This window comes from Physeter macrocephalus, chromosome 11 (assembly GCF_002837175.3).
Source record: "Physeter macrocephalus isolate SW-GA chromosome 11, ASM283717v5, whole genome shotgun sequence".
In the NCBI taxonomy this organism is placed as follows: domain Eukaryota; kingdom Metazoa; phylum Chordata; class Mammalia; order Artiodactyla; family Physeteridae; genus Physeter; species Physeter macrocephalus.
The window spans coordinates 35,499,691-35,527,267 of NC_041224.1; the positions used below are offsets into that span (position 1 = coordinate 35,499,691).

Genomic DNA, 27,577 nt, shown 5'->3' on the forward strand with positions numbered 1-27,577 from the left:
AGAAAGCCCGCGCGCAGCAACAAAGACCCAATGCAGCCAAAAATAAATAAATACAATAAATAAATTTATAAAAAAATAAAATGAAATACAGTTCACACAGTTTCTAATGGCAAAGCCCACAGAGCACTGGTAAAGCAGGACTGGGCACCCCCCACGACTCCTGGAGGCCCAGGGGTGATGGCTGCACATGATTACCTCTGGTGGTGGTGACCGAAGAAGCGGACGTCAACCTGATTGTCCTCTTTCTGCATGACTTTGGCCGGCCAGAATCCAAAACCTTTCATTTTAGCCCAAACCAGTTCATGATTAGGTATCTGGAAATAAAATGTTTTACCTTGTCATACTACTTTTAAAGTATTAAATACAAGAATATCATTAATACTGAACTACTCAGTCAAGCATAATCCATTATTTTGAAAATATTTTTTTTTCTAACTCCTAAGCACACAGAACTTACCCCCACCCCAGGATTGACTGATTTTGCCTCCAAGAAAAACAACCAAAAAATTAAAATTTGCATAAGCAATGTGGACCTTCATTTTGCAGAAAAGACAGTGAAAAGAACCTCTTGATAACCTGTGGCATCTGGAATGAAGCCAACAGTGTAACAGTGGCAAACAGAACACCCTAACTTTGCTTCATGAACTACAGTCCAACCCTGGGAGCCTATAAGAAATGGGAGAATTTTAGGCCCTCCTCCCGATCTATCAAGTCGGAGATGCAAATTTTAATGAGACCCTCAAGTGACTGAGGAGCACAGTAATGTCTCAGAGAGTAGGGGCTCTCAGGCAGGCTCTTAACCCATGGCCGGGGGTGGGCGATTGCCCCTGGAACACTCCTTGAAATCATGCCATTTTAGGGGAAATCACACAGCTATAAGTATATATAAAGACTTAGATTTCTTGTGAGAGAATGAGAGGAAAAGCAAATTTTTACTTTATGTATTAAGGGATTCAATGTTTATTGCTACTCTTGAGGGTCCTCATTTTAAAGTCAGAAATGGATACTGATCCCAAGTTGTTTTCCCCACGTTTCAGTTTTTATACTCATTAAAACCATACATACTATGACACAAAGAAAAATATTTAGAAGGATTATAATCTTCAAGCAAATTGGAAATAAACTTCCTTAGAGTAAGACATCAGACACTTAAGAGGTTAAAAAAAAAAATCTCAAAATTTTACATACACAAGGATAGCAGAACCAATTGTCAGGACGAGCATTTGATAAATAGAAGCAATTCTTGCAAAGTTGTAATTCATCCAGCTGAAAAAGAAAATCAACTATTTAGCCTACATAAAATACACACATGCATAAAACTATATAAAATAGATCAATGCAAATTAACATTCTCTTTCATGTATACAGTCTCCAGTTTTGTTCCTTAAGCTTAAAATTCTAATTTTCCCATGAATAATACCAGAAGAGCCTGCCACTTTCTTCTTGGAACCTCCCGAAGGTCCCAGATTGCACTTGGAATAGAGGACAGATTCCTGAGGGGGCCACTGCATCTGACCTCTGCTTCCCCAGCCTCACTGATACCTTTCCAGTTCAGCACTCAGATTAAAGGCTATTTCCTCAGAAATGTCTCTTGATCTACCCATATAAAATATATGCTACCAATAAAAGCAGTCCCTACTTTGCCTCATTCTCTTAGTGTTATTTTCTTTCATAACATTTTTTTATAACTTGTAAAGAAACCTATTTTGTCTGTCCTTTTCTTGAGTCTCCCTCTTCAAAATACAACTGTATGAGCAGGAAGCCAGCATCCTGATCCCCATTTTACTCCTCCTAACACAGCACATAGTAGACACTCAATAAACATGTTTAATGAATTTTTAAAAAGTCATATTTGAAATGGAATCAAGAAACAAAACTTTTTATATAAATTGAGACGCTTTTGCAAAGCTAGTATGGTTATAGGTGAGTGTTTCAAATAAGAAAGACCACCCAAAAAATCCTTCCCTAAATATATATTTCATTTATTGTATAAATATGAATGCTGTTGTTTGGATGTTTTTTTGCCTGTGTAGTGTAGTAAGAACTCAAATTTGAACCTTTCATTCACAGAGGGTAATGTTTATTGAGTGCCTGCCCAGTGCAACACATTTACATGTAGTTATATAACTAATAATCTTTAGGGTAGTTAAAGAGGAGAAAACAAAGTTTCCTTTTCTTCTAACTAGTAGAAGTTACTTAGTAACTAAATCTAACTCCCAGGATTTCTCTGAAAATAGTTCTGCCAGAATTCTTCCCCCGTTTGCGTTATTTCCCATGTATGTCATACATGGAAATAAAATTATATTTAAAGAAAATGGCAAAATTAAAATGTACATATCAGAGTGGAATTCTGAAATAGATTAATGTGGAATATAGCAAGAGTTTAGTTATTAGGCATGGATAGTACCTCATGACATGTGTCTTTATAGAGCATCCTTGCTATGTCAGCTTGCTCACTGTCTGCTGTAATTAAAGACAGGTATCTATTACCAGTGATCTAGAAACACAAGACTATCAAAATTAATACAGCTGTTTAAATTTTCTTTCATTTTTAACAGAAGTGGACACATACCATTTAAAACAAAAATGTATATTTAAAATAAAATTAAGGCAGTAAAAGAAAATGCTATCAGCAGCTTTAATTTTATATCCAATATAACATAATACTCTAGGTACAGAGGGACCTCTTTCATTACTTTTGAATGAGGGGATATTAATGCGGAAAATCAAAAGTAATCAAAGTACTTATAAAAAGCCTTTCAACTGTTTATAAGTTTATATATAAAACTATGAATATTATTTAGTGTAACTAGAGTTCTGCTTTTGGCCAGTCAATTCTATAAGCTATAACTCCATTACCAAATATTTTTAAGTTTAAACCCTAACATTATTACTTACTTACAGATCATTCAGGTATTCTTTTAATGTAATATTTTATAAAAGATTTCTCGACATGGAATGTAAATGGTATGAATTTTAAAAACTACACAAAAGAAAAAAACAAAAAATATTCAACCTCCATAGAAAATCACTGTGTTGTGTAGAAGCAACTGAGCATCAGCTTTGAACTCTTCATAACTTCGGTACTTCCCTTCGTTCACTTTCTGCAGAGGGAAAACAACAAAATGGCAAAACGTTAATGGTGAAACCACCTGTCGGCATTACAGCGTTAGAGTGTAGGAAACAGGCGAGTTTTCCAGAATGGCATTACGACTACTCCTGTGGCCCATGGTACTGACAGAATGTGCGTAAAAGAAACCCACAACTCCGTCTGCAGTTAGACTATTACAGGATGGTGAAGTGTGCAGAGCCCACATCCTGCAGCCACGTTGTCCCCGATATTATTTACTAGCATGAACTCTGCAGCGTGAACACCTCATTCTGTAATAACAAAAGCTGCTGCTAAGCACTGTAAATAACGAAAGCTTTGGTCAGTGGGGTTGATGAGACCCTAACTACACATCTACTATTTTTATAACTCAAGAGAATAAAAATTGAAAGAAGAAAGAGCTGTTAGCCTCTGTTACAGTTTACCGTTATCACAAAGAAGATACGGTTATAATTCTGAATTGGGATTAGGCGCTGATGTATAAACAATTTTAAAGTCCTAGGAGGTCCTCTATGCACCAAGGCAAATGATGGTTCTGTCTGGCATCAAGGGTCACAGGGCTCCTTTATGAATACTGATATCTGAACTCCACCCTGAACTTCTCATGGCCTTGGGCTGCAGGTGCTCAGGCCTTGGCACTGTGCAGCACTCCCAGGCTACCTGCCTATACCAGGTGGGGACAACCGCACCCTGCAGTCCCCAGCACCATCATAGCTCGTAGTTTGGTCTGGACTGTAAGCTGCTGAAAGCATGTAAATCACGTCTTTTCCTCTTCATTTTCTTTATGGTGCTTCTGCCCATGGTCAGCACTTGCTAACAAGGCACAACCAGCCCGGCCAGTGTGCTCCACGGACCCAGCAGGATCAGACTGCAGAACGTGGGGAGGGGCCACACAGGGAGAGGGAAGGAAGGGCAGCTGAGTTCTTCCTTGTTCTCAGAGGCTCAGAGTCAGGAAAAGAGGCTATGCCTGAAGCCACACAATCAAGGGGTAGGAGGTAAAATTTAAATTGCTCGTTTTTATGAACCACCTTCATTTATCCCTTTCTTCCACTAAAATAATACACCTTCATTCTTCCTCAGCTATTAAGCAGATTAAGAAATGAGTAAGATGATTTTAAATTATTCCTATGGTCTCCCTATTATGGCCAACCATAAGATTTTAAAACTTCAAAACAATACATAGGTACAGAATTAGTAAATCTGCAAAGCTAACTGGAAACAGGTCAAAGTGTTCACTGGATTTTATTGCAATTTGTAATTAAATATTAACAAACCCATTAACACTCCTCAGCTAGAGTAGGTAAAAATAAGAACTTCATTAAAGAAGGATAAAGTTTTCTAGTTAAAACTTTGTTTTGTTCAAGTGCATGTCATTGTGTTTCCCAGGATCCTAGATCAGTTCTATGTTCTAATCTTCCCTTGAGAGAAACTCCCAAGTACTGCTTCTGAAACTAGGAAACCACATCCACATGTTAATTACATCTGGAACATTACACTGACCAGGCTACAATACATTTTCTTTAAGCAGCAAGTGTCAAGAATCAACAGGCTGCTGAAAACCAAGCCTCTTAAAAGATGACCCCTAAAGAGCACTAGAGGGAGTGCATGCCATTCACAAGGTCAGCTGCTCAGGCAGGAGGGCGGCAGGTGCACGACCAGGGCTGTGCTGTCAGGGAGCTTTACCTCCTGAATGGCAGGGACGTCGACCGCCGAGTGCACCAGCCGCCGGTACATGGGGTGTTTGTTGTCCTTCCCCTTTTTATTAAGGTCAATAGCCTGAAAGGTCATGAGACACATCAGTTTAAACGTGGCTAGAGAGAGGGGTAAAACATCAATTTCTAAACAACAAGTACTTTAGAACTTAATGAAAAATGTACATGCACTATAGTTTAATGTGGCATTCCTTAAGGTGTGAATAGAAAGAACAGTTATTTTGGAAAATTCAATTTCATTTTAAACACTTAATTATCAATGAAAATGTTCATTCTGATAAATGGAATTTTAAAATATAAATGTTTCTAATCTAATACAGCTAAAGAAATGCCTGAGTTGAAAACAAAGACAAAACAAATTTAAAAGCCTTTTATACAACTATTTACTGCACAAAAGAAACGGGACAGCAGTGGTTTCCACCCCTCATACTGCTCCATGCATATTTGTTCCTTGTCAGTCACTAACTTTTAAGGAGTAAGCCAGAGTGAAATATATTCTGGGCGATTCTGAGAGCCCCCCTTACAGGACTCACCCTCTCCTTCATGCGGGAGACGATGAACCTCAGGTATGTACTCATCTCCTGCTTGTTCGTATTTTTCTTCTTGATGCTCTGTTGAAGATAGAAAAGGCCAAGATAAAATCTGATCATTTACAAGTCTATATTCTTGTAAAAGATGTCTCTTATATAAAAGATTATAGTATGCAAAGATTTTCTTAAAAGATGTACTATTTCCAACATTATCTGATTCAGAGAAATCTTCAAAATTTGCATACCAAAAACAGCATTTAACAAGGTAAGAATTGGAAACTATTATACTGTCCTTGTCATAATAACTTAGAGAACTATGCATTTTTTTTCTTTTCTTGATGTTTTAAAACTTCAACCAATTTTCAGATGAAAAGAAATGACAATAACAATAATGATATAATGATACAATGTAGAATCACTTATTTTATTTTAAAAAATCAATGGCTGAAATCCTTTAAGGAATATTTTAAAATAGCAATATTGGTGAATTTCAACATAATATTATTCTCTGTTAAAAAGATTATTAAATGTCTGTGTCACAAAGGAATTACATACACTGCAGCACACACATCTACATAACTATTTTAAAGTGTTACGGATCTCTTCAGTAATAACTCCAATTTCTGTTAGTCTTGCCTAAAAGCTAATTAGGTTCCTTAATTTATCTCTCAGAAAATTTAAGTTTACAGGAAGAAAAAAAGACAGGATTTTTTAACTTTTATGTCATTTCTAGACAGCTAGGAAACAAGGACCAATGTTCCCATTTCCCTAGTCAAGGTTAATATACCATGACAGACACTGGACCATAAGTAGACTGCACTGCAGAGGACTGAGTAGGTTTGGGCCACTATTTAATAGATGCTTTAACTTTTTCAGGCCGCTACATTATGAGTCTCTACCCAGTGGTATTATTACTTACTCCCAAAAGAATTTTATACACAGGAAGTCATCTCAATATGCTAAGTACAATGAAAGAAGGAGCAAAAATTTCTCATGTAAATGAGAAACCTTAGCTATGGCTTAAGCAAACTGATTATACATACACAACATTAAAATATCTGCATAAAAAGTGGAAAACTGTTTTCTGAGCTGGAGACTTACTTTCATACATTTCATGTTTGACATGATCCCCTCCCTTCCTCCTCACCTGGATTCTTTGGCAATGCAGTCAGTGCTCTCCTTACTCAGCTTTATTCTATGACCTGTGCAGTTTTATTATGGAGCAGTTTTTCTCAACCCCGGCCATACCTCACATACACTGGTGGACTCCCATAAAATGCAGCTGGGCTCCACCCCCGAGCATCTGAATTGGAATTTCTAAGGGAAAGTTCATTCATTTACTGTTAATTCCTCAGGTGGTTGTGACATCTGGCAAAGACCAAGTACCAATGGTGTAGATGTGGAGTTTAAAATGCAATGACATTTCCTGAACCCCAGGTTTTATAATCTCTGGGGAAAGGGACTTTGATGTAGCTTGTAAATTCTCATTTTAAACAAAATCCCCAGTGAGTCCCAGGCACACAAACACATGAGAACTCTTAACTGCTCCCTCCTGTAAGCCAGAGTAAAGCAGTGGATCTGAAACACAATCAGCTATTAATGCTTTTGCGTAAACATTCTTGCTAGCACGGCCATCCCTCCAAGCACTGCTTTCTATACTGAACAGCTTGATGAGCTGTTGGATATATAGGGAAGAAAGGGTAAGAAGGCCAAGAAGGCTTTTTCCTCACCTCTTGGGAAACCTATATTCCCTTAAAAAGAGAGGAGAATAAAAACAAATGCTTCCAGGGAGTTTCCTGGTGGCCTAATGGTTAGGATTCCGGACTTCCACTGCCGTGGCCCGGGTTCAATCCGTGGCTGGGGAACTGAGACCCTGCAAGCCGCATGGCATGGCCAAAAAAAAAAAAAACAGACAAAAAAACCAAATGCTTCCAACTACATGCTCTATCATGCCAACTCTGAAATATTTTGGGAGCACTACTAACACTGCAGGTCCCAAATATCGTTCTGATCATTAAATCATACAACTGTGTATAAATTCAGGTATAACAGCAATCTACATCAGATTAGAAGTCTTGTGATACTAGCTGTGGGGTCATGGTTCTTTTAATAGGTAACATATTATTCAGGTGAAATATACAACCAGCACTGTATGTAGTGCTGAGATATTACTTTAATGCTCACTAAAAATTGTGCCAAACTAAGCAGGGTGGGAACACTCTCCTCTCTGGGTCTCCCATTGAATACCTAGAGCTCAGCCAGGCAATGAGTGCTCTTGAAGCCGATGTCCACTAGTGCTGGGACGTCTGCAGTAAATTGAGAGGCGACAGTGGGGATGGGTGCTCACTGCATCCCCTGCAACATGGCTGCCCTGTCTCCAGGGCTGCTGTGTATTCTACACATGCACAGGAATATATTTTTCTCATTTCTGCACTCTCAACATCAACCTATCAAGTACTTCACTGTTAGTTAGAATCCAACTCCTTTTGGTTTTAGAGCCTTAGAAAATAAAGCAATTCAGTGTTTCTCTGTGGGTGAAATTTATGCAGTGCTAGAATCAGAATATCTCTACAGGCATACCTCGTTTTATTGCACTTCGCAGATACTGTGTTTTTTACAAATTGAAGGTTTGTGGCAACCCTGCATTGAGCAAGTCTATCAGTGCCCTTTTTCCGACAGCATTCGCTCACTTTGTGTCACTAGGTCACATGTAGTAATTCTCATAGTATTTCAGACTTTTTCAATATTACTATATTATTATATTTGTTACGGTGATCTTTGATCAATGATCTTTGATGTTACTATTGCAAAACGATTATGACTCGCCGAAGGCTCGGACGATGGTTAGCATTTTTTAGCAATGAAGTACTTTTTAATTAAGGTATGTACCTTTTTTGACATAATGCTATTGCATACTTACTAGTTTAAACATAACTTCTATGTGCATCCAGAAACCAACCATACTTACTAGTTTAAACATAACTTCTATGTGCATTCAGAAACCAACTAGTTTGTGCAACTAACTTGATTGTGATATTTGCTTTACCGTTGTGGTCTGGAACCAAATCTGCAATACCTCCGAGGTATGCCCGTATAGCTAAAATATCCTAACCAACTGGTTCTTTCTTTGAAACAAAAAATATTGAAATTTTTTGAAACAGTAGGGAAAATCCTATTTTACTTTGCTTAAGTTTAGGTAACTGTGCATTACATTGTTCATGTAATTCCCCTGTTTAAATGAAGGTCTATTTTCAGTTCCGATTTCCTTTCCATAGAGAATCTACAAAATACATGGGTATTACATGCTCTCAGAATGCTTTTACTTTGGTTTCACCTGTTTAAACATTTTTAGATTAATTGCTAATTTAGCATAACCATGTGCAGCAACATTTCTTTCTGGGAAGACTCCAAATGTACAGAGTTCAGGCCGAGGGCCTTAATTTTACAAAACTATAATAAATGATAAATTAGAGGATAAAAATCTGATTTTGTATCATGTTTAAATTTGCTTAGAGTAAGGTGCTAGAGTCTCTCTCCTCTTCAGTGTGCAATTGAAAGTGGTGATATACACTTAGAAAGTCACTATACTTCAGCAAAATGTAAAAGGAAACAAGGGGGATGGATGACTTTCTGTGGCTAAATGGATGTGACACACCCCCACCCTTCACAGCTCCAACTATAGCAAAATATTACTACCTAGAAAGTCCCCTACACATTTTATAAAGTGCCGCCCAGATTTAGGCATCCCACTTCAGTGCTGATCACCTCTGGTTGTGCATTAGAACCGCCTGGGAAAGCCTTTAAAAAAACACCAGAGTCCATTTATACAAAGTTCTGGAACAGGAACAACTTATCTGATGGACACTAATGACAGTGACACCCACCTGGTATGGGGTGGGATTCAGTGGTCATGTCGGTCGGACTTCGATGCACAGCTATGTGTGCATTTGTCTATTTCTCAAGTGGCATATTCAAGACTTGTGCAAATCACTACAATGTAAATTTTACCTCCAAGGAAAAAGCCACCACTGTCTAGGTGCCACCCAGAGATGGTGCTGACACTGGTTTACAGAGGAGCCTAGGCACTGGCAGTCCTAACACCCCAGGTATTTCTCACAGGCAGTCCTGACTGAGAACCACTGCACAGCAATATAAGAGAGGCTGTTTCCTTACACAAACACATACAGTGGCCCAACTCACCTCTGCTGCTGTCCCAAGAAGAGTCAAGAGGCAGAGCTGCGAAGCTGGCTTCTAAAGTGACACCAGATCTAGAAGCCTCTCTGTCTACTTGCTCACACTAACAGAAAGGCACCTCTCTTACGTTTCAACTATTTGTTGGTTCTCTTCAGTTAACGTATTCGAAACTTCAATCATTCTGGCTGTATAGGAGTCACCAAAAGAAGTTTCCTATCCAAGGAGGATTATTTTTTTGAAAGTCTCTATGTTACTTGTTTATTTTAATTTTTTTACTTGCTTCCCAATACATCTTTTCTGGTGACAGATATGGGATTCTACTGAAGATGTAGGGCAAGAACTGAAGTGCATGTGAACACTCCAGTTGGTAGGTGTATCCAGGAGGCTGGGGGAGCCCACTTCCCACACGTGCGGGATGAGGCACTTGCTCAGAGAAGGGAAGCAAACAAAAGAGAAGACCCTGAACAGATGCAAAATCTCTTCCAACAATTTGTAGGGAGGAAGCACTTGTCATAAGATGCTTTCACATTTGCTAAACTTGTGGGCTTTCTTTTTAACACTTTCTGGTTATGATTTAGAGAGTTGGTATTTCACAAAGGAAATCAACAGAGCACACAGCTCTGTCCAGGGCTGCACCCTAAGACTTCTAAGGACATCTTAGGTAGCATGTTGTGAGCTGCCTTATGTGACAGTCACAGCAGAGTCAGTGCCTGTCGGCCAAACCAGGACATTGGCGTGGCTTGAAGAAAAGCCACTATAAGAGAAATGAAAGAGGTAGCTTCTAAGGTAAACACCATTCTGCTTGTAACATAACTAAGCAGATAGCTCTTGAAAACAAGGTAAGAAAAACAGAAAAATAGTGCTGTATAAAATCTGCAGATTATTTCAGATCCAATTCTTTCTCAGACTTTGAAGAACGGCTTTGCAGACCTCAGAACTCCTCAGTAAAGGCCTTTCTGTAAGAGTGACAGCTCAGGATCTATCAGAGTGAAGCCCAGTAAGTTTTGGTAACTGCCCATATCACCTGGCAGCATACAGGAGTGACTTTGGTCAATATCTACAAATAATAAAGAGCAAAACTTCCTATTACATGCCCAACGTTGCTGCAACCATTGTTAGACGACAGAAATCACATGGCCGAAGCTGTGTTACAAAGGTGGATAAGACATCCACTAACCTAAGATGCACTTAGGTATATTACTTAGGTATATTACAGAATCACTACAGATAACCGAGGGGCTGCCTCCCTTTAAGGGAAAAATAACAGAAAATCTTGAATATCTTCTTGAGTAAGGAATTCTTAAGCCAGTTACAATAATTGCTGGATTATAGCAAATCAAATGAGTCTAGGTAGATACCACAAGACAAAACATGAATAAAGTAATTCAGCCATGCTCAGTGCCTTACAGTGTTTTTTGGCTGGAAGCAGGTAGGAACAAGTTTTGATTCTGTCAAGGTTTATCCACAGCTGATTATTGATAACGATGCCCAAGCACCATTACTTGAAGGAACATTCAGGACTGAATGGTCTGGAATTTTCAATGTGCCCTAGAAACATAGGGCACTTCAGTTGTAGAAACATATTTTAGCAGAGAATTAACTTCTGGAAATACCACTTCTATACACCAAGTATCCAAAAGCAAAAAAGTGTAAAATCAGAAATCCAGGGGTCTTTTCCTTAGATAATATATTTGTGCTGCTCACCTCGCCAAACCCAAGCTCCCAAGTCTGTTATTAACAAGGGCTTCCCACTTTCTTGGGGATTCCCAACACCCAAAATGTTCTTCCCACAGCAGGCTGGACCAGAAGCAGGCAAACTTCTGTGAAGGGCCAGATGGTAACTATTTTAGGCTTTGAGGACATTCAGTTGGTGGCTGTCTCGACTACTCAGCCCTGCTATTGTGGTGAGAAGACAGCTATAAATAATACATGCGTTCCGTGAACAGGGCGGCTGTGTTCCAATAAAACGTGTAGATACTGAAATTTTAATTTCTTATAATTTTCACATGTCACAAAATATTATTTCTCTTTTTCTTCAACCATTTAAAAGTATAAAACCCACCCTCAACCCATGAGCAGTACAAAAACAGGTGGTGGGCTTGATTTGGCCCATGGGTCATAGTTTGCCAACCCCTGGACTATAAGTTCTACGACAGCAGGGTCCATGATGGTCTAGTTCAGTGTTCTTTTGCCAGGGCCTCATATAGTATCTGTCAAATAGTAAATACTCAATAAATACTAGTTGAATTGAACTAATGGCAGTCATTACTAACCAACTTCAATGCCTACTAGAAAAAAACATTCCATGTAGTTGAACTAAACAATATAAGATCCTTCCAAAATGTGAAATACTTATTCACACCCAAGCCGTGTTAGCACATTCTAGCCACTATAAACCATTTTGTTAATGTACCATTTCACTGTCAGATGACACCTAAATATGGCTGATGTCCTCTGACAATCAGAGGCTCACTTGATGTTAGTGAGCGTGCAGGAACGCTCCTGAGCCTCAACCCCAAGGATGTGTTCTAAACAAGCACATCCAATGATTCTGCTACAGATGGCCTCTGGGACTTATTGGAGAAACACTAGTCTGCATATAAATTACCTACATTGTCAGAGGAACCAGGAAGCTCCAAGCTCTCCTCCATAACTATCTGTAATCACAGAATAGAAATGAATCCCAATGAATTTTAGCTGCACATAAATTGCCTATGTTAAGGAAATCAGGGGCTCTGCAATATTCTCTATAACCACTTGTAATGCTGGAATACAAAGGAATCAAAGAATTTATAAGAAACCCAATATTTGAGATTTTAACAGTAGAGCTGGTCTGGTAGGAGTGGCACCAAGCCCTACTATTTCTCCTCTGTACCACTGGGACCCCAGCAGCCCCTCAATGACAATCACTTTCTAGCACAGTCTTCTAAAAATATACCAATGTTCAGTCTTGTTCACCCCCAGTACCAACACATTGAAATTAACTCTCCTCTACAAGAGCAGAAGAACAGAACACCACACCTGCTGCCAGCACCAGCGTAGAAACTTGGTTAAACACTTCTGCATTCGGAGTGCATGACTCCCTATAGCTCCATCCTACATCTCCCACGGCCAGTCCAGCAACAATCATTTGCACTTGAGTCTCTGGCACTAGTTTTTTGGGTTTTGTTTTTTAACTTAAGTTAAAGAAACTTAAGTTAAAAAATCTCCCCTAGGCTGTCACAAATATGCCTTCTTACTCATAGGTAAAAGTTGAACTTGGATACTTGAAAAGTTGCTCCTACAGAATCACTAACACACTAATCACTAACATCACTAAGAAGGTTTCCAGACTTCTTCACAGAGATTTACAAAACAGCACTGAATGCTACTTCAGCTGTATCTATATTTATTAATTTTAACAGAGTCAACTCTTTGCTCTTTGATTGAGGTTGGGAGGTTTTGACTAAGTTCAGATGATATAATCAGCTTTGTATCTGCCAGTCTAGGGTGATTTACCAACTATTAAAGTATAGTCTCAAATTAATTCCACAAGTCACACAACTGACTGGTATTGTGAAAACATGGAGTATTTCTATATCCACTACATCCACATAGAAATTGCTATAATACTAGCTATAGAGAGAAGGGTGTTATGTTATTCTTGTTATGTCAGGAATTTTATCATTCAAGATTAAATTTACTTTTGGACATAACTTTAAGTTCTTTTGCAGCATGTTACAGGGATTTAAGAATAGGAAAGGGACATTCAAAAAAGTTTATGGAACACAGGTTGTGTCTACTTGTTCCTTCCACCTTCTACCAACACTAGTCTTTAAAGAAATAACAAGATTCAAAAGGCAGAGGGAGGACGGATTCTTCAATGGAGTAAACCTTTCCATTCTCTCTTCTGAAAATAACTTACATGTCTCTGTTTTGGGGTCGCGGAATGAGTATCATATGTTCTCTGCTTAATGAGGCTGACAACCAGCCAACATTACACTACCTACCTCCCCACTCCTTCCCCTACCTCCCCACTCCTACCTCTCCACCCCTTCCTCTCCCGCCTCATCACCTGCAGAGACAATAAAAGGAAATTGTGTGCACCTTGTACATATTTTCAGTACATCAATACTGGAAACACTAAATGAGCTTTCTATTTATCTAGATTAAGTTGTAACCATCTTGATGTAGGAACCAGCCCAACTATTATTCTCTTTAATTAATCCCTTATAGCTAAAAATAAAAAATAAAGCTCAATTAACATTTTTTTAAAGCCACTAAAAAGATACATCTCAAGGACAAAATACACCCCAAACATTTCACACTAACATCCAACCCTTTCTGACTGTAACTTGTTAAATTCATCATGGGGAGGCAATGTAGAAAATGTGGAGATTTTTTCTTTCCTGCTTGGCTCCAGGTAGTTTATCCAATTTTAAAAATCCTTTATCAATGTTGCCATTTTTTTTTCCTCTAGTAAAGCCCAGAATGAATACCAAAACTGCCTTATAAAGTAATTGGTTCAGACAAAGATCTTAAAAATTAATTTTGTACTTTTGTGAGTATAAAAAATAAGACCCCATTGTCTTTAAAAATTGTAAAAAAAATTTGATTAATGTTCATTCATAGCTTTTAATACTATGATTGTCTACATTTTTAAAAAACGCTTCTTCTATTTAATTTAAAAATCAAATCTCTACTCCAGAATTAATAATATGTATCTTGAAGGTAAAGGTACTTACTTTCAGGGTAAAATATTAATAAACTTCCCACATTAAAAAAGGAAGACTAATCAGAAAGCAAGAATAGTTACAGTTTCACAGTAGATACACAGAGTAAAGAATATACGTTCAAAATATTTTCGTTTCACATTTTGTCCTGTTTCACTCTGAACATTAAATGAGAATTCTCCTTAATTTTGAGATTTAAAAAAAACTATACTCCCTACATACCCAAAAGAATGAAAAATGAATTCAGAAGTAAACTTCTATCTCCAGTTTCAAGAAATAGCTTTCATCATGAGTCACAGTACAAATGACTCAAATATAACTTACTCAGAACTAAGTTAACAGTGACAAGTCAGTATGTACCCATGGTGACCTCCTAAATAGCAACTCAGTCTTGATTTAGTTTTAGTAAACAGTTAAATTCCCTTGTTTTCAGTAGCTGTCTAATGAGTATACTATACCCCATGTGAAAAAAATATATAGTACCTGGGGATTAACATCCAATCTAAAAGTTAATTTTAAATGCTTTCTATAGACTTCTTTCTGTATATATCTATTAAGTTTCCTGTAAAATAGACATCTTCATTCTAAATATTTTAAGGAGAAGCTGCAGTAGTAGGGAGATTTTAGGAATAATTCCTACTAGTGTAGCTCCCTTCCTCGGATCTCCTTAGATGGCCTACTAGTCAAGCATCAGGGAATCAGGAGCTGAAAATTTAGGAGAGCTTTGCGGATTAGATGTAGAACCAAAGTACTCTTAAATAAGTAAAATTCTCCCATATAAATTCTTCTTCATTTTCCTATCTACATTTTCTTGTGTTTCTGTATTTTATTAGTAGGCTAAGTTGATTCACCATACATTTGTACATTAACACAAATTTTAAAGTTTGTGACCCTTAAACAGAGAAAAATACCATATGAAACATTTGTGGGCAGATGAGTATTTTATAGTTTTAAAGACATACTGGAATAATATATCCCCTATCCAATACTTTGAATGGTATTTTTTCTTTTGTGACTTAAGTTGATCCCTTCATATATAAGTCACAACAAGTGCATCATAAATGGGATGTAAAGTGAACCAAAGATGTTAAGGATATAAACAGTAATACAACATTTTTATATTATAAGACAATTATAAAAGCCTAAGATATGGGTAAGGGAATAAGAGGTACAAACTACAATGCATAAAATAAATAAGCTACAAGGATATTTAGTACAACACAGGAAATATAGCCAATATTTATAATAACTAAATGGAATATAACTTCTAAAAATTGTGAATCACTATGTTGTACACCTGAAACATATAATATCTATGTCAACTATACCTCAATTAAAAAAAAAAAAAGACATCCCAACGTAAAAAAAAATCTTTAGATGGATTTCACTGGAGCAGCACAGTGGACTAAATATGGAAAAGGAGGCAAGGAGGTCACTGCAGACTTCCCATTCTAGTACTTTCCATGGGAGCACAGTTCAGAGCCCTACATTCTGCTCCCTAATGACAGATTTTAGTCCAAACATAATTCATTTATCTGAATTTGAAAGGAGCAGTAACATGAATCTACAACTCCTTAAAGTTATAAAAACAAAATTCATTTATGTAAGGAACATGAATATATTAAAAGAGGATGGAGGAAATAGGGACCTTTCAAAATACTATTGTCTCAGAATTGTTAGCCTGGAAAGTGCCAACTATTTTGTTTTGCTATAGTTTCCCCTGCAGTTGATCTTCTAATTTTTAGGAAGTACCAGCTTAATAGCAAACACAGCACTATCAAATATTGTAGCCATTGATCTGTGCACTATACATTACATTACACCACATTGTAACTTACACAGCCACAATGCAGTGCTTGCTGTACAATCCGCTGTGCAGAGGAGGGGCAGCAGGGCGCAAGCTGGTTTATAACCTTCCTTTAGAATTCTTCCAAGTCGTAACTATGGCTTAATGGGGAGAACAAATGCCAGGCCACTCATGAGGTTGACATTTTATGCCAAATGTTTCTCTTGGAGTACTACAGGCATTTAGATATGCAGTTATAACACTGCACTGTCTAATACAGTAAGTAGCCATAAGCCACATGTGCCAAACTGAAATCCAGTTCCTGGGTCTCCAAGCCACATTCAAGTACTCAACAGACACATGCCCAGTGGCTCCTACTGGACAGCACAGAGAGAACACTTCCATGTCCATAGAAAGATCTTCCAGATAGCTATGATCTAAAAGGCAACATGGTGCCAACCTGGGGGGTGGTCTTAGGGTTTCCTGTAAGATGTTACCTTGCCCATGTATTAAAAAATCCAAGTAGATATCATTCAAATAGTACCATGATGTTTACCAGCAGGGTTGGAGGCCAGCAAGTGTGCAGTGTGTGCATGCACACACACACATACATGTACACGCATAGTTGCACACACACAAGACACACACATGCATACACACGTGTATGCACACAACTCTGACATGCATACACACATACACATTCACACACAGGCCTGCCTTCTGCAACTACATCATCAAGGAAAAAATGACTTTGTAACCTGCAAACTATATAAATGAAAATGAAGGAACATTTGGAGCCTATCAAATTGGTAACAAAAAACTGGAGAATACTTTCAATGTTGGTATAAATGGGTATAATCTTCTGAAGGACAACTTGGTGATTTTTTTAATCACAAACTGAAATGTGCCTATCCTTTAAGAATTCCACTTCAATGAATTTATTTATCCTGTGAAGGCAAGCAAACAGAATTAGGTAGACATATGTAAATTAATTCTCTTTTTAAAAAATATAATTGACTACATTTTGTTTTGAAGATATATCCTTTAGGCAAATAAAATCTTTAAAGCAATTTTCACTTAAAATTTATGGTTTTCTCTTTTCCTGGAAAATTCATGGCTATTTCAGGAATATAAAATTCAAATATATCTAAATATAACAAAATATAAACTTCAGTTTCATACAGAAATAAATTATGAGCAGACTGCTCTTCCAGGTGTAAGGGGGGCACGATCCCAGACACGGTGGTGTCCCATCCCCCACCCACCCTGACAGGTGAGTTTCAGTGCAGTGTTGCTGGTCAGGCAGCACATGGAAACAACATAAAAGTGCATCAGGGAAGCCCTTTCACATTGTAGAAAAAAGATGTCTGGGACATTGTTGAGGAAGCAAACTGGCTATGATCCAGCAGTGTATGTAAGCCATCAGTCCATCCAGTTACACAGATGGATACAAATGGATGTACATGTGTGCACAGAGAGGTCCGTGAGCACATTCACCTATGATGCAGTCACATTTCTGGGAATTTTATTTTTTTGCTTTATCCTCCTCTAAATTATTTGAATTTTGTTTTTACAGTAAACTTTTTAAAAAGTAATTTAAAATTCTTTTTTATTTTCAATTAATAAGAGTTCTCAGTAACAGGAGTGTGAAACAGGACATTACTTGAACTTTTTTCAAAGCAAAATGCTAATCTGATATTCATAGGCTCTATTTCAATAACAATATATTGTACTTGTAAAATAATAGTTTAATTATTGTTTAGAAAGGCATACATTCCAAAGAAATATCTTCAGGGTTCTGAGATTCTTGAGATTTATTATGAAAACTGAAAAAACTATTCTAAATTGAGAAAAATTAAGAAATAACTTCTTAAGATATTTTGGAATTCATCAGATATATGATATAAAGTTACTTGAGCTGAAGTGAATCTGGTAACAGCTGACAGCTGGGTGAGAGGTAACCTATTCAATGCTATAAGGGACAGAGGTTATATAAAAACAAGTCTTCTGACCACTATAAAGTATTAGAAATGTTTTCATCTTCAATTTTATATAGCAGTGATTGGCTTCTACCCACTATTTTTCCTGTATTGAAATTTGGCCCTCGCACCTTATCTTCAAAATTCCTCATTAGTAAATCTAATTAATATACATTCTTTCCAAACATTAATTTCAAAGAAAAGTAGAGAAGTCATTATGCTGACTTGGAACCATAATTTTTAAGTTTCGGTCTATAGACTTAGTTCTCTTAGCCCAAGAATATTTAAATCTGGTCAGTCACTCTTATGTTAGATTATTAAAAACAAATTTATTGTAAGTCTTGACACATCGTTTAAAAAAATAAATTAACCCAAAACCAACCAAAAAAAGATATTTAAAATTCTCTTAGAATCTCAAGGTTATTATTATCCCTTTTCTCAGGAAAGAAACTGTTAGCACTTATCCTTTTCTTGAACATAACTATTTAAAAAATAGAACAGATCTAACATAGAAATAACTATCTCTTTGGAATTTTTAAAGCTCAAGCTAAAACTCACCATCCCCAACCCAGACACAGGCTTTTTGAGTCTAACGAAAGAGTAGCTCACAGTCTATGAAAGGAATATGTGAATCACAATTTTTTATTGACTCATAGCATCATTTCAGTAAGCATAATTATATCACAATGTGAAAATATCTAGCCTGACAAAGACAAAAAGAAAACCAAAGGAAAGAAGAGAAAGGCAGGATGGGATTGGCTAAGTTCTACTTTGGCTCTCACGTTTCTGTGTGAGCCAGCAACTTACTGAAATTTAAAATTTTTCATCTTATCAGTAAAGAGTAGAGCAAACACATTTAGAAAATGGAATCTGACTACTTGATAGTGAATTCTGATGGAGAAAGTATTACACATTTTCTTCAAAGGTTTAAGTGCTCAACTTCCATTCTTCATGTAAGGAATATAAAACATCTACCATCAAGTTTAACCCAACCTCAAAAATCCCAGTGTTTTTGTTTAAATTCTTTACTATGAGAATATGAACTAAATATTCGATATTAAAAAGCTATGGCTATAAAGACACAGGTGTGTCCAGAAATGTATTTCCTAAGTCCCTGAGTCCCTATTATTTTATCAGTGACCACACCTCTTTTATATTTTCACTACATTAATGCTTTTGTTCTTCAGATCTCATTGATTCTTTACTTCCTCTAGTGTAAATTGTTACCAAAAACCAGGAGATATTTACTGGTAAAACACAAATCCATGAGAGTAAATTATGAGTATTAAGGCAGTTCCCACACGACCAATAACACTGATTTCTTGTAGCCATTATAATTCCTGCAGACCTCAAAGAGGAGGTCTATACCTTGAGGCCTGATACTGATCTATTCAGACCTAGGGATTTATCACGACTTATCTAGCATTTAGGCATTTGATTACAAGTCATCATTACACATTTTATAAAATGTGATCCCTACGGTCTTTTTTTTTCTGCCTAATGAATATGTACAGTAGTGCTGTTAAGAAGCATACCAAGGTAATACAAAGCCACAGACCCTAAGGGAAGACTAGAATGAACACTGTACTTTGCTGCTCATCGTGCTGGCAAATGAGCCAGGAAATTTTTAGCTGATACCAAAGAGGAGATAATTATAAAGACAAAACTTTTTTTGGACAAATAAATGAGTATTATAAAACATATTCACCAACAGGACTCATAAGTAATCTGGGCAATTTGCATGGTTCCAAGTAAGTATCTTAACAATTTTAAGTACAAAACAATAGAAGTTCCAATCAAATAATTCTTTACTGATCACCGTCAATGCCATACATAATGTAGTGTTTAGGCATCTCACATCACTCATATACACACATACCACATCTGCAACCAACAAGCACAGCCATGTATACTTTTCAATGGGGAAATAATATGAATGAAAATAATTGTGGGAAGTACCTATTTTACCTACCAGACTATTTCATTTTGTAGAATTTTTTATATACAACTGTTCCATCCCTCCACCCTCCAAATAAAAGAAATAAACTAACCCATGATATGACAAAAAATAAAGGCAACATTACATGGATATAAAATGGGAAGTAGATACAGAACGTTTCCAACAATGTGCCTTTTGCTACCTGTGTTTTCTGAGCAGCAGAGAGGACTGACTGAACAGACCTTGGTATGGGAGAGTGGTTCTTGATTCCTAAAGGCTATCCATTAAAGAGTCACACAATCCATAGGGAATTGTAAAGTAAGAGAAAAGAGTATATTTTTACATGATTGAAACTTTCTAAAATCCATACCCTGAATATGTGTCCTGTGATATTCATTTATGAGTGTTCTATGTTCATTAACCAACATTGCAGTAGATAACCCCCACCCTCCAGTACTTTATCCATTAACCTGGCAAGACCACCTGGGATATCTTTGTGCAGCTATTATTAATGAATTCCACCCCTCTGACCAGCACATTAAAGCTCATAGGTACTCACCCTGCAAACTGGGCACTGCCAGTGACTACTGCTGTCTCTAAGCCTGTACTCATCAGACAAACACTTGGAATGATACACACGAAAACACAGGTCACATATCAACACCTCTCCAGGCAAATGGCATTCAAAACAATACCAGTCATGATTTTCTGTTTCCCAGTCCTACAAAAAATACAAAATAGTTTCGTATGACATTTTGTCAATATCTGCAATGACTAAGAACAAAATTGAAACTAAAGTCCATCAGAAGTTAGGCATTATAAACAATTTTAGACATTTACTGTGTTAAAACAAGAGGGAAAAAATACCTAGAAATTCGCTTTTTTAAATTTTTAATTCTCTCCTAAACATATTAATATTCACAAATATCTTAAGGTGATCTGATAACAAAACCAGTCCAAAATAAGTCCAAAGCCAATCCCAGTTCTAACATTATCTTTTGTTTTTATATAGTCTATGGGATAATTTCTTCAGTAAATGGAATACCCCAAAGCAAGGTCTATAACTTAGTATTTCAAATAAACAAACCTCTGTTTTGTTCTGATTTTTTTAAAATATACTAAGTACTTAGCATACTTTGGGAACAGAGAGAATAGTAATAAATGGTGATGCTCACTATTCTTATCTTCTCATCCATGGTATTGGATGCTTTATTGAAAATAACCATTAATCAGAATGTCCATGTTCTGATAGGTTGTCAAATTTTCAGGGTCTGTTGAATTTGGAAAAATAAATTGAAAATGTGAAACTAAAGGTTTAATCACATTCTCCAAAGGACATTACCACAAAAAAAAACAAAAAAGGAAGCAGGCTTATTTTCTTATTGGGACTATTCCTGGAAATAAAAGACCATAACTGCAGGTATACAGGTTTCTTCAACATTTTCTTTTTTGTTACACTCTTTTTTTTGTACAGCCAGTACCATTTAAACACAAACAGGAGAATAGTGTAAGTTCCCCTAATTTGGAATTCATTCTTCATAAATATCACTCTTAGCTTTTATCAAAAAATACCCCTGTTAAGAGTGATGGATTAATTCTCAACCTTCTTTTGTAGATGTGGTAGTTACATGAATAAGGGTTAAACCCACATTTAGTGTTATCAAGGCCACTTCCCAATGGGGATCTTAAAATTTCAAACTTGGGTTCTGCCATCATTTTTCTTTTTATAAATCACTGTCTACTCTGCTTCTGGGAGAGAGCAGCTTTTTCATTCCCTCTTACATCAATAACTCCCCCAATAAATTGGCTTTGATAGAGCACTTGTCTAGTAAGCACTGACTCACTGGCACCTAAGGCTCAAATGTATTACTGCTTGACCATATGAGAAGGCTACTCTCTCTCCTTCAAAAGGGAAGGGAGTTGCTACTGTTCTGAAATTCACACCTTCCAACCCACATTCAGAGTCATGGCTAAAGTACATTAGTAAGTTCTACAAAAATGTAAACTTTTTGGCTTGCTTTTTAGTAAGAAATAGGCGGTCTTTATCAACCAAAGTAATAAAGAAAAAAGCATGACCATTTTTAGTTATTTGTTGCAGATGTATAAACTCCGGAGATTTACTATGGAGGAACAATTTCAGTCAGACTGCTTAAAAAATCATAAGATACTGATTTGACAGAAAACCCTAATCTGTGCATGGTAGGAAAAAATCTCCCCCAAAAAGTTTGACACAGTGATGCCACAGAGACACAGTAAGTTGTGGTGCCTGGCTGTACTAAAATAACAATCATTGGTGTACCCCTTTCACAGAGCTCGTAAGTAAGCTGCATTTTAGCTCTTTCAATGTTTGTATCAAAAATCATTGATGATCTAGGTTTCAATGGAGATAAGATTTTTTTTAAATTAACTCTTCCCAAGTTTAAAACAAAGGATTTCAGAATATTTTCCTCATATCTGTTCAGAAACATCTTAAAGGATTTTCATGGCTTATATATACTCATTATTAACAAAAGAAAACTGCCATTCTTCATCATTTGAATTTTTTTTACATTAATTCATCTTCCTGTGATTCTCAAAATGATAGTTACTAGGTTAACTAAGAAAAGGAAGCAAGAGAACACAATTTTGGTCCATAGCTCCAGCCTCCCCATATCACCTCCTACCTTCGTCTATCCCTACCTTCTCCCATCCACCTATGAAACGAGGATGAAAACGGATCTTTCTTCAATGGGGTGTTTAATTCTAGACCTAGTTTTTCATAAAAATTATAGAAATGAAAGTGTAATTCAAATGAAGTAAAAGTAGAGAAACATTTGGATATATGTTTATATAATGGCATACAACTAACTCTTATCTGATATAAAAGAAAGTATGAACTGGGAATGTATGTGCTGTTCATTCTTTTAATCACTGCAATAGCTGTTTAGAATATACAAAACATGCAAAAGTCAAGTTCAAAAGTTACTACATTCTGAATCCAGGAAACATTTTTCTGAGGTATAAACGATATAAGCATGTTTATTATAGGTAGAGCTGCCTACGGTTTGTCTTTTAGTAAACAGAATTCATTTATACAGTGCTTTTGACTAATACTCAATAATGTATGCCAAAAAGCTAAGCTTGCATTTTCACTGCATTTCACCAGAAATCAGCAACTACTCTGCATTCAGTCTGATCAACAATCATAATATGTGAAATGCCACTTCAATACAAGAAAGTTTTTAAAAAGCAAACCTATGAGCACAAAATCCAAAACTAGAAGCAATGTAAAGATAGTATGGTTTAATGAACAATTCTAGCAAGAGTTAACTAAGCTAGCCTAAAGAAAGAGAAATTTAATTTTTAAAAAAGCAGAATTAAAGTAAAATAACATAGTGCAAAATTAGTTCACCTTGTTTGGGGTTGCTGTCCTGGAGAAAGGCTGCATACTGTAGGCCTTTCAAAATAAAAACAAAATAATCTTGGTCTCTCTACTGTAACTTTGCTCAATATCAGGCAATACACAGCTAAAGGGATTTTGTACATGGTCAAACTGTTTATTATTTGCTTTACAACATATTATTTTGCAGATGATATCAACTGATAATCTATCAATGTGCTAATCATTAATGAAAAGACAGTAGCATGCAAACTCAAGAATCATCACTAGTTTAAGAGGAAACTTTTACACTACCACAAAAGCTACAAAATGGACATAGAGAAAATCTATAGGAATTCATGTGCCATGAAACCTATAAAGATGTTAGAAAAACATTTTACTAACAAATTCAGTGTCATTATAAATTTGCACAAGATCATGAATGTATGTCTTATTGATCTGAAACTGGTTCAAGCTGGACTTTTTTTAAAAAATCAGGAGTGATGAATGTAAATGTGGTAAACTCGATAATTCACCACAGTGTGAAGTTTATAAAGGCTGTCTTCAGAACCTAGTAGAAAACATTCTACCACCAAGAGGCAGCCTGCTGATCTGCGTACATCTCTGTCACCATTTATAGCATTCGGTTAAGACTCTGGAGCCAGACCGGCTCAAATCCCAGCTTTTAGGGTTTTTTAAGAATCAAACGAGTTACAATGCTCGTTAACTGTTAGCTGGTGTTATTAGATGATCTATTTGCTATAGAGCACAAAACGGGAATTGACAAGTCACAAAATGATGTGACACTTTCAATTATACACTTGAATTTCTTCTTCAGGACCTTAAGTTCATTAAGACAGCTGACTCTGTAAGCAAGATGGAGCAAAAACACTGTTAACTTGACTTTAGAGAAAACACTGAAGCAAGAGGGCTCAGTGGGAGAACTGTGTCTGGACAGGGCCTCCCAAACTATCTACCCTCATATTCAAAAGAGAGTTCAGCTTTTAAATGAATTCCCTATTTCTACATAATGAGCAGATAAATCTTACATCATCAAATATATGTTTCATGTGGTATTTTAACATAGATACAATGTAAAATTAATTAATTCTATACAATTCTAGGTTTAGTTTAATTCTGTTAATAAATTCAGTTCATCATTGAGAGGTAAGAATTTTATGGTTAAATATTTGCAGTAATTTTAAATATTATTTTTTAAATTAAAATATTAAAACATTGCTTAGTGAAATAAAATTTAGAAAGAGGGCAAAAAAAGACAGAACTCTCATACACACACACACAAGGTGAAAAGAGTATAACAGGATAGCGTGACCCAAAATATTCTATTGAATAAAATGGAAATTCTTCACCAAAGCAAGAATAACATCTAAGTACATTACAATTTGTTTTGCACATAGAACCGTAGTTTAACTGTTTTCTAATTAATAATCACCAATACTTCACTTACTACTTAATACTTTACTTAGTAAATAAACAATTGTTTATATTTTTGTATCTGATGCAGGTAACGACCTTTGGAAGAAATGTGTAGTTCTGCACATAATTAACATAAATATAATAAAATATATTTCACATTAAAAAAAATCAACAGAATCCAAGGGATATGAAGTTTTGGACTTAGGGTATTTAAAACATATGACTGATTAATTTATGACAACTATAACAAGAAAAATGCAAAGATGTAAACTTTAAAAAAAAAAATCTTACTTCACTGTGCTATATTTATGAAGTGGGCTAGGAAAGTCAAGCTGTTTGCAGGCCTCTCAATATTTTTCCAAGAACAAAGCAAGGGAACACTTCTGGACAGGGCTGTTTAATGGTGTGATTTCTGAAGAATAAGACATAAATCCAGTCCTACCTCTTATACAAAAGATGTGAGCTTTTAGCCAAGTTTTAAGAGGTATATAAACCTTAGTTTCTTTGAGACTGGTCCTTTTGAATCAGGAGAAGCAGATGAAGATGGAAAGAAGTGCCTATCTTGTCCCTCTGTAAACTAAAACTAAATCCACTTATCCCCAACATAACATGTTAATCTCTTCAAGAAACCATAAAATTTGTATTTTCATTAATGATGCTTCTTAAAAGGTATCAAACCTTAACTAAAGGGCTTCCCTGGTGGCGCAGTGGTTGAGAGTCTGCCTGCTGATGCAGGGGATACGGGTTCGTGCCCCGGTCCGGGAGAATCCTACATGCCGCGGAGCGGCTGGGCCTGTGAGCCATGGCCACTGAGCCTGCGCATCTGGAGCCTGTGCTCCGCAACGGGAGAGGCCACAACAGGGAGAGTCCCGCATACCGCGGGGGGGGCAGGGGGGGGGGAACCTTAACTAAAGACTTACGTAAAAACTAGCATGAGGTCCTGCTTATCAGCAGAACAAACTGGATTATGTAAAAAGTACTGAAGCTGAAGCAGGGCTGACCAGACAAGACCTGAGCTCATGTCTGCAGTTGCTCTCGAACCTGGTAGAAGGACTTTAACTGAAAATGTAAGCTGTGGTTCCTAAGCTGATACTTTATTTTCGGACTGGCATTAACCACACAAGAAGAAATGAGACCCTGAGTCCAGATCTGGCAGGTAAGTAAAGAGAGAAGTAGTCTCATAGCAAACATCACCTTTTTACACTTTTAATTATCCTCTACACTGGTGACCAAATTATTTAATGTCAGATAAAAAGTATCTGTCAAATTATAGGGGAGAGTCATAGCTTTGTGCCAGGGACCATGAATCAAGTTGGGAGTCACCAAATAAATAATATCAACTGCCTCAATATTAAAACACATGTTTGATATGTTTTATCTGCAAATGATCCATAACTCAAGGTCACCTGCCCTACTATACTTATACAGGCACACCTCGGAGATGCTGCGGGTTCAGTTCCAGACCACCGCAATAAGGCTATTATTGCAAGAAGGTGAGTCACACTAATTTTTTTGGTTTCTCAGTGACATAAAACTTGCGTTTACACTATACTGCAGTCTATTAAGTGTGCAATAACATTATGTCTAAATAAACGTACAGACATTAATTTAAAAATACTTTATTGCTAAAAATGCTAACCATCATCTGACAACGCAGGGTTGCCACAAACCTTCAATTTGTAAAAAAAAAAAAAAAAAAAGCGCAATAAGCCAAATCACAATAAAACGAGGTATGCCTGTATTACATTAAATATTTTTATAAGACCTTCCTATCTTTAGTGGGTTAAGAGTTTAACTCATAAGAAATTAACTTGTATTTATTACAAAGGGAGCTAAATACCAAACTCAACTCAGCTGAGCAATGGTAAAATTCTGCCCAAGAAATATATTTCTCAAGTTGTTAGAATAGAGAACGTGAAATATCGTGATCGAATATGGATTGAATGTAGCCATCCATGTACATTAGTTTAGAGCAAGCAGATGATGAAGCAAGCTATGGAAACATGTAGTCTTTCTTTAAAAAAAAAAAAAAAATCAAAAGAAACAAGCCTTGATATAACACAACAGTTTCACACTGTGCCCAGGTCTACTGGCCTTTTACCAATATAATTTCAAAAGCTTTAAAAACGATCTCTAAAAGAATTATTCAGATCATGAGTGAATATTAATGACAGAAATCTGGAAATTAAAGATTACAACAGAAAACTTACAAGAGTGTTGCCCAGATTCAGCAAGCTTGTCGTTTTAAAAATTGGTTGGTACATATACTTTTACTTGTTTAATTTTGCTAATATTTAAGCTAACCATTTAAAATTGAGAGGCCTCATTTTTAATAATTATGTTTTTCATTCTATTATCTCAAATGGACATATTTAAAATATCACCATGAAGATGCTTGTCTATTGCTGAATTTTATCAGTTTCTCCAAATAAATTATCACTTCAATAGAGATACAAATGGTGGTTAAGATCAGCATCTCAAAATGTCTAAAAATCATTCCATTCCTAGCAGAAAGAATCTCAGTACAATGGAGGCTACTCTTTGACTTACACAGGCTTCCTCTTAAATGGTTATATATAATTATATCCTGAAATAGTCTTAGAGTTAGGCTTTTATTACATGATAGCTGGGTTTAATAAAAATATTGTTCAAGATATACATACTTTTCAATTGCATCAAGTTTTTAAAAATAAGCATTGGAAAAAAGGTAGCGAGGCGGAATAAAAACATGACACAACAGACTCTTTGTTCAATGATAGTTGAGTGGCCTAAAGAAATGACACTCTTGCCTACCTTCTCTTTCTCAACATAATCGTGGCCG

At 36.4% G+C, this 27,577-nt stretch overlaps 1 protein-coding gene across 12 annotated transcripts in view; it reads right to left on the reverse strand.

Annotated features, from left to right (window-relative positions):
• Positions 1 to 27,577, reverse strand: part of ZMYND11 (zinc finger MYND-type containing 11) — a 134,152-nt gene that overhangs the window by 21,132 nt on the left and 85,443 nt on the right. For 6 of the 12 annotated variants that reach the window (XM_028495613.2, XM_028495615.2, XM_024129565.3 and 3 more), the window contains exons 4-11: positions 23,353 to 23,397; positions 20,521 to 20,682; positions 5,355 to 5,432; positions 4,793 to 4,885; positions 3,017 to 3,104; positions 2,408 to 2,463; positions 1,189 to 1,266; positions 196 to 314 (exon numbers count right to left, since the gene is read on the reverse strand). In XM_028495613.2, the coding sequence (XP_028351414.1) occupies positions 196 to 314; positions 1,189 to 1,266; positions 2,408 to 2,463; positions 3,017 to 3,104; positions 4,793 to 4,885; positions 5,355 to 5,432; positions 20,521 to 20,682; positions 23,353 to 23,397 (719 nt within the window). Of the gene's footprint in view, positions 1 to 195; positions 315 to 1,188; positions 1,267 to 2,407; positions 2,464 to 3,016; positions 3,105 to 4,792; positions 4,886 to 5,354; positions 5,433 to 20,520; positions 20,683 to 21,136; positions 21,227 to 23,352; positions 23,398 to 27,577 lie in introns of those variants that run through there. The other 6 variants (XM_028495619.2, XM_024129567.3, XM_024129568.3 and 3 more) reach the window with 6 other exon arrangements.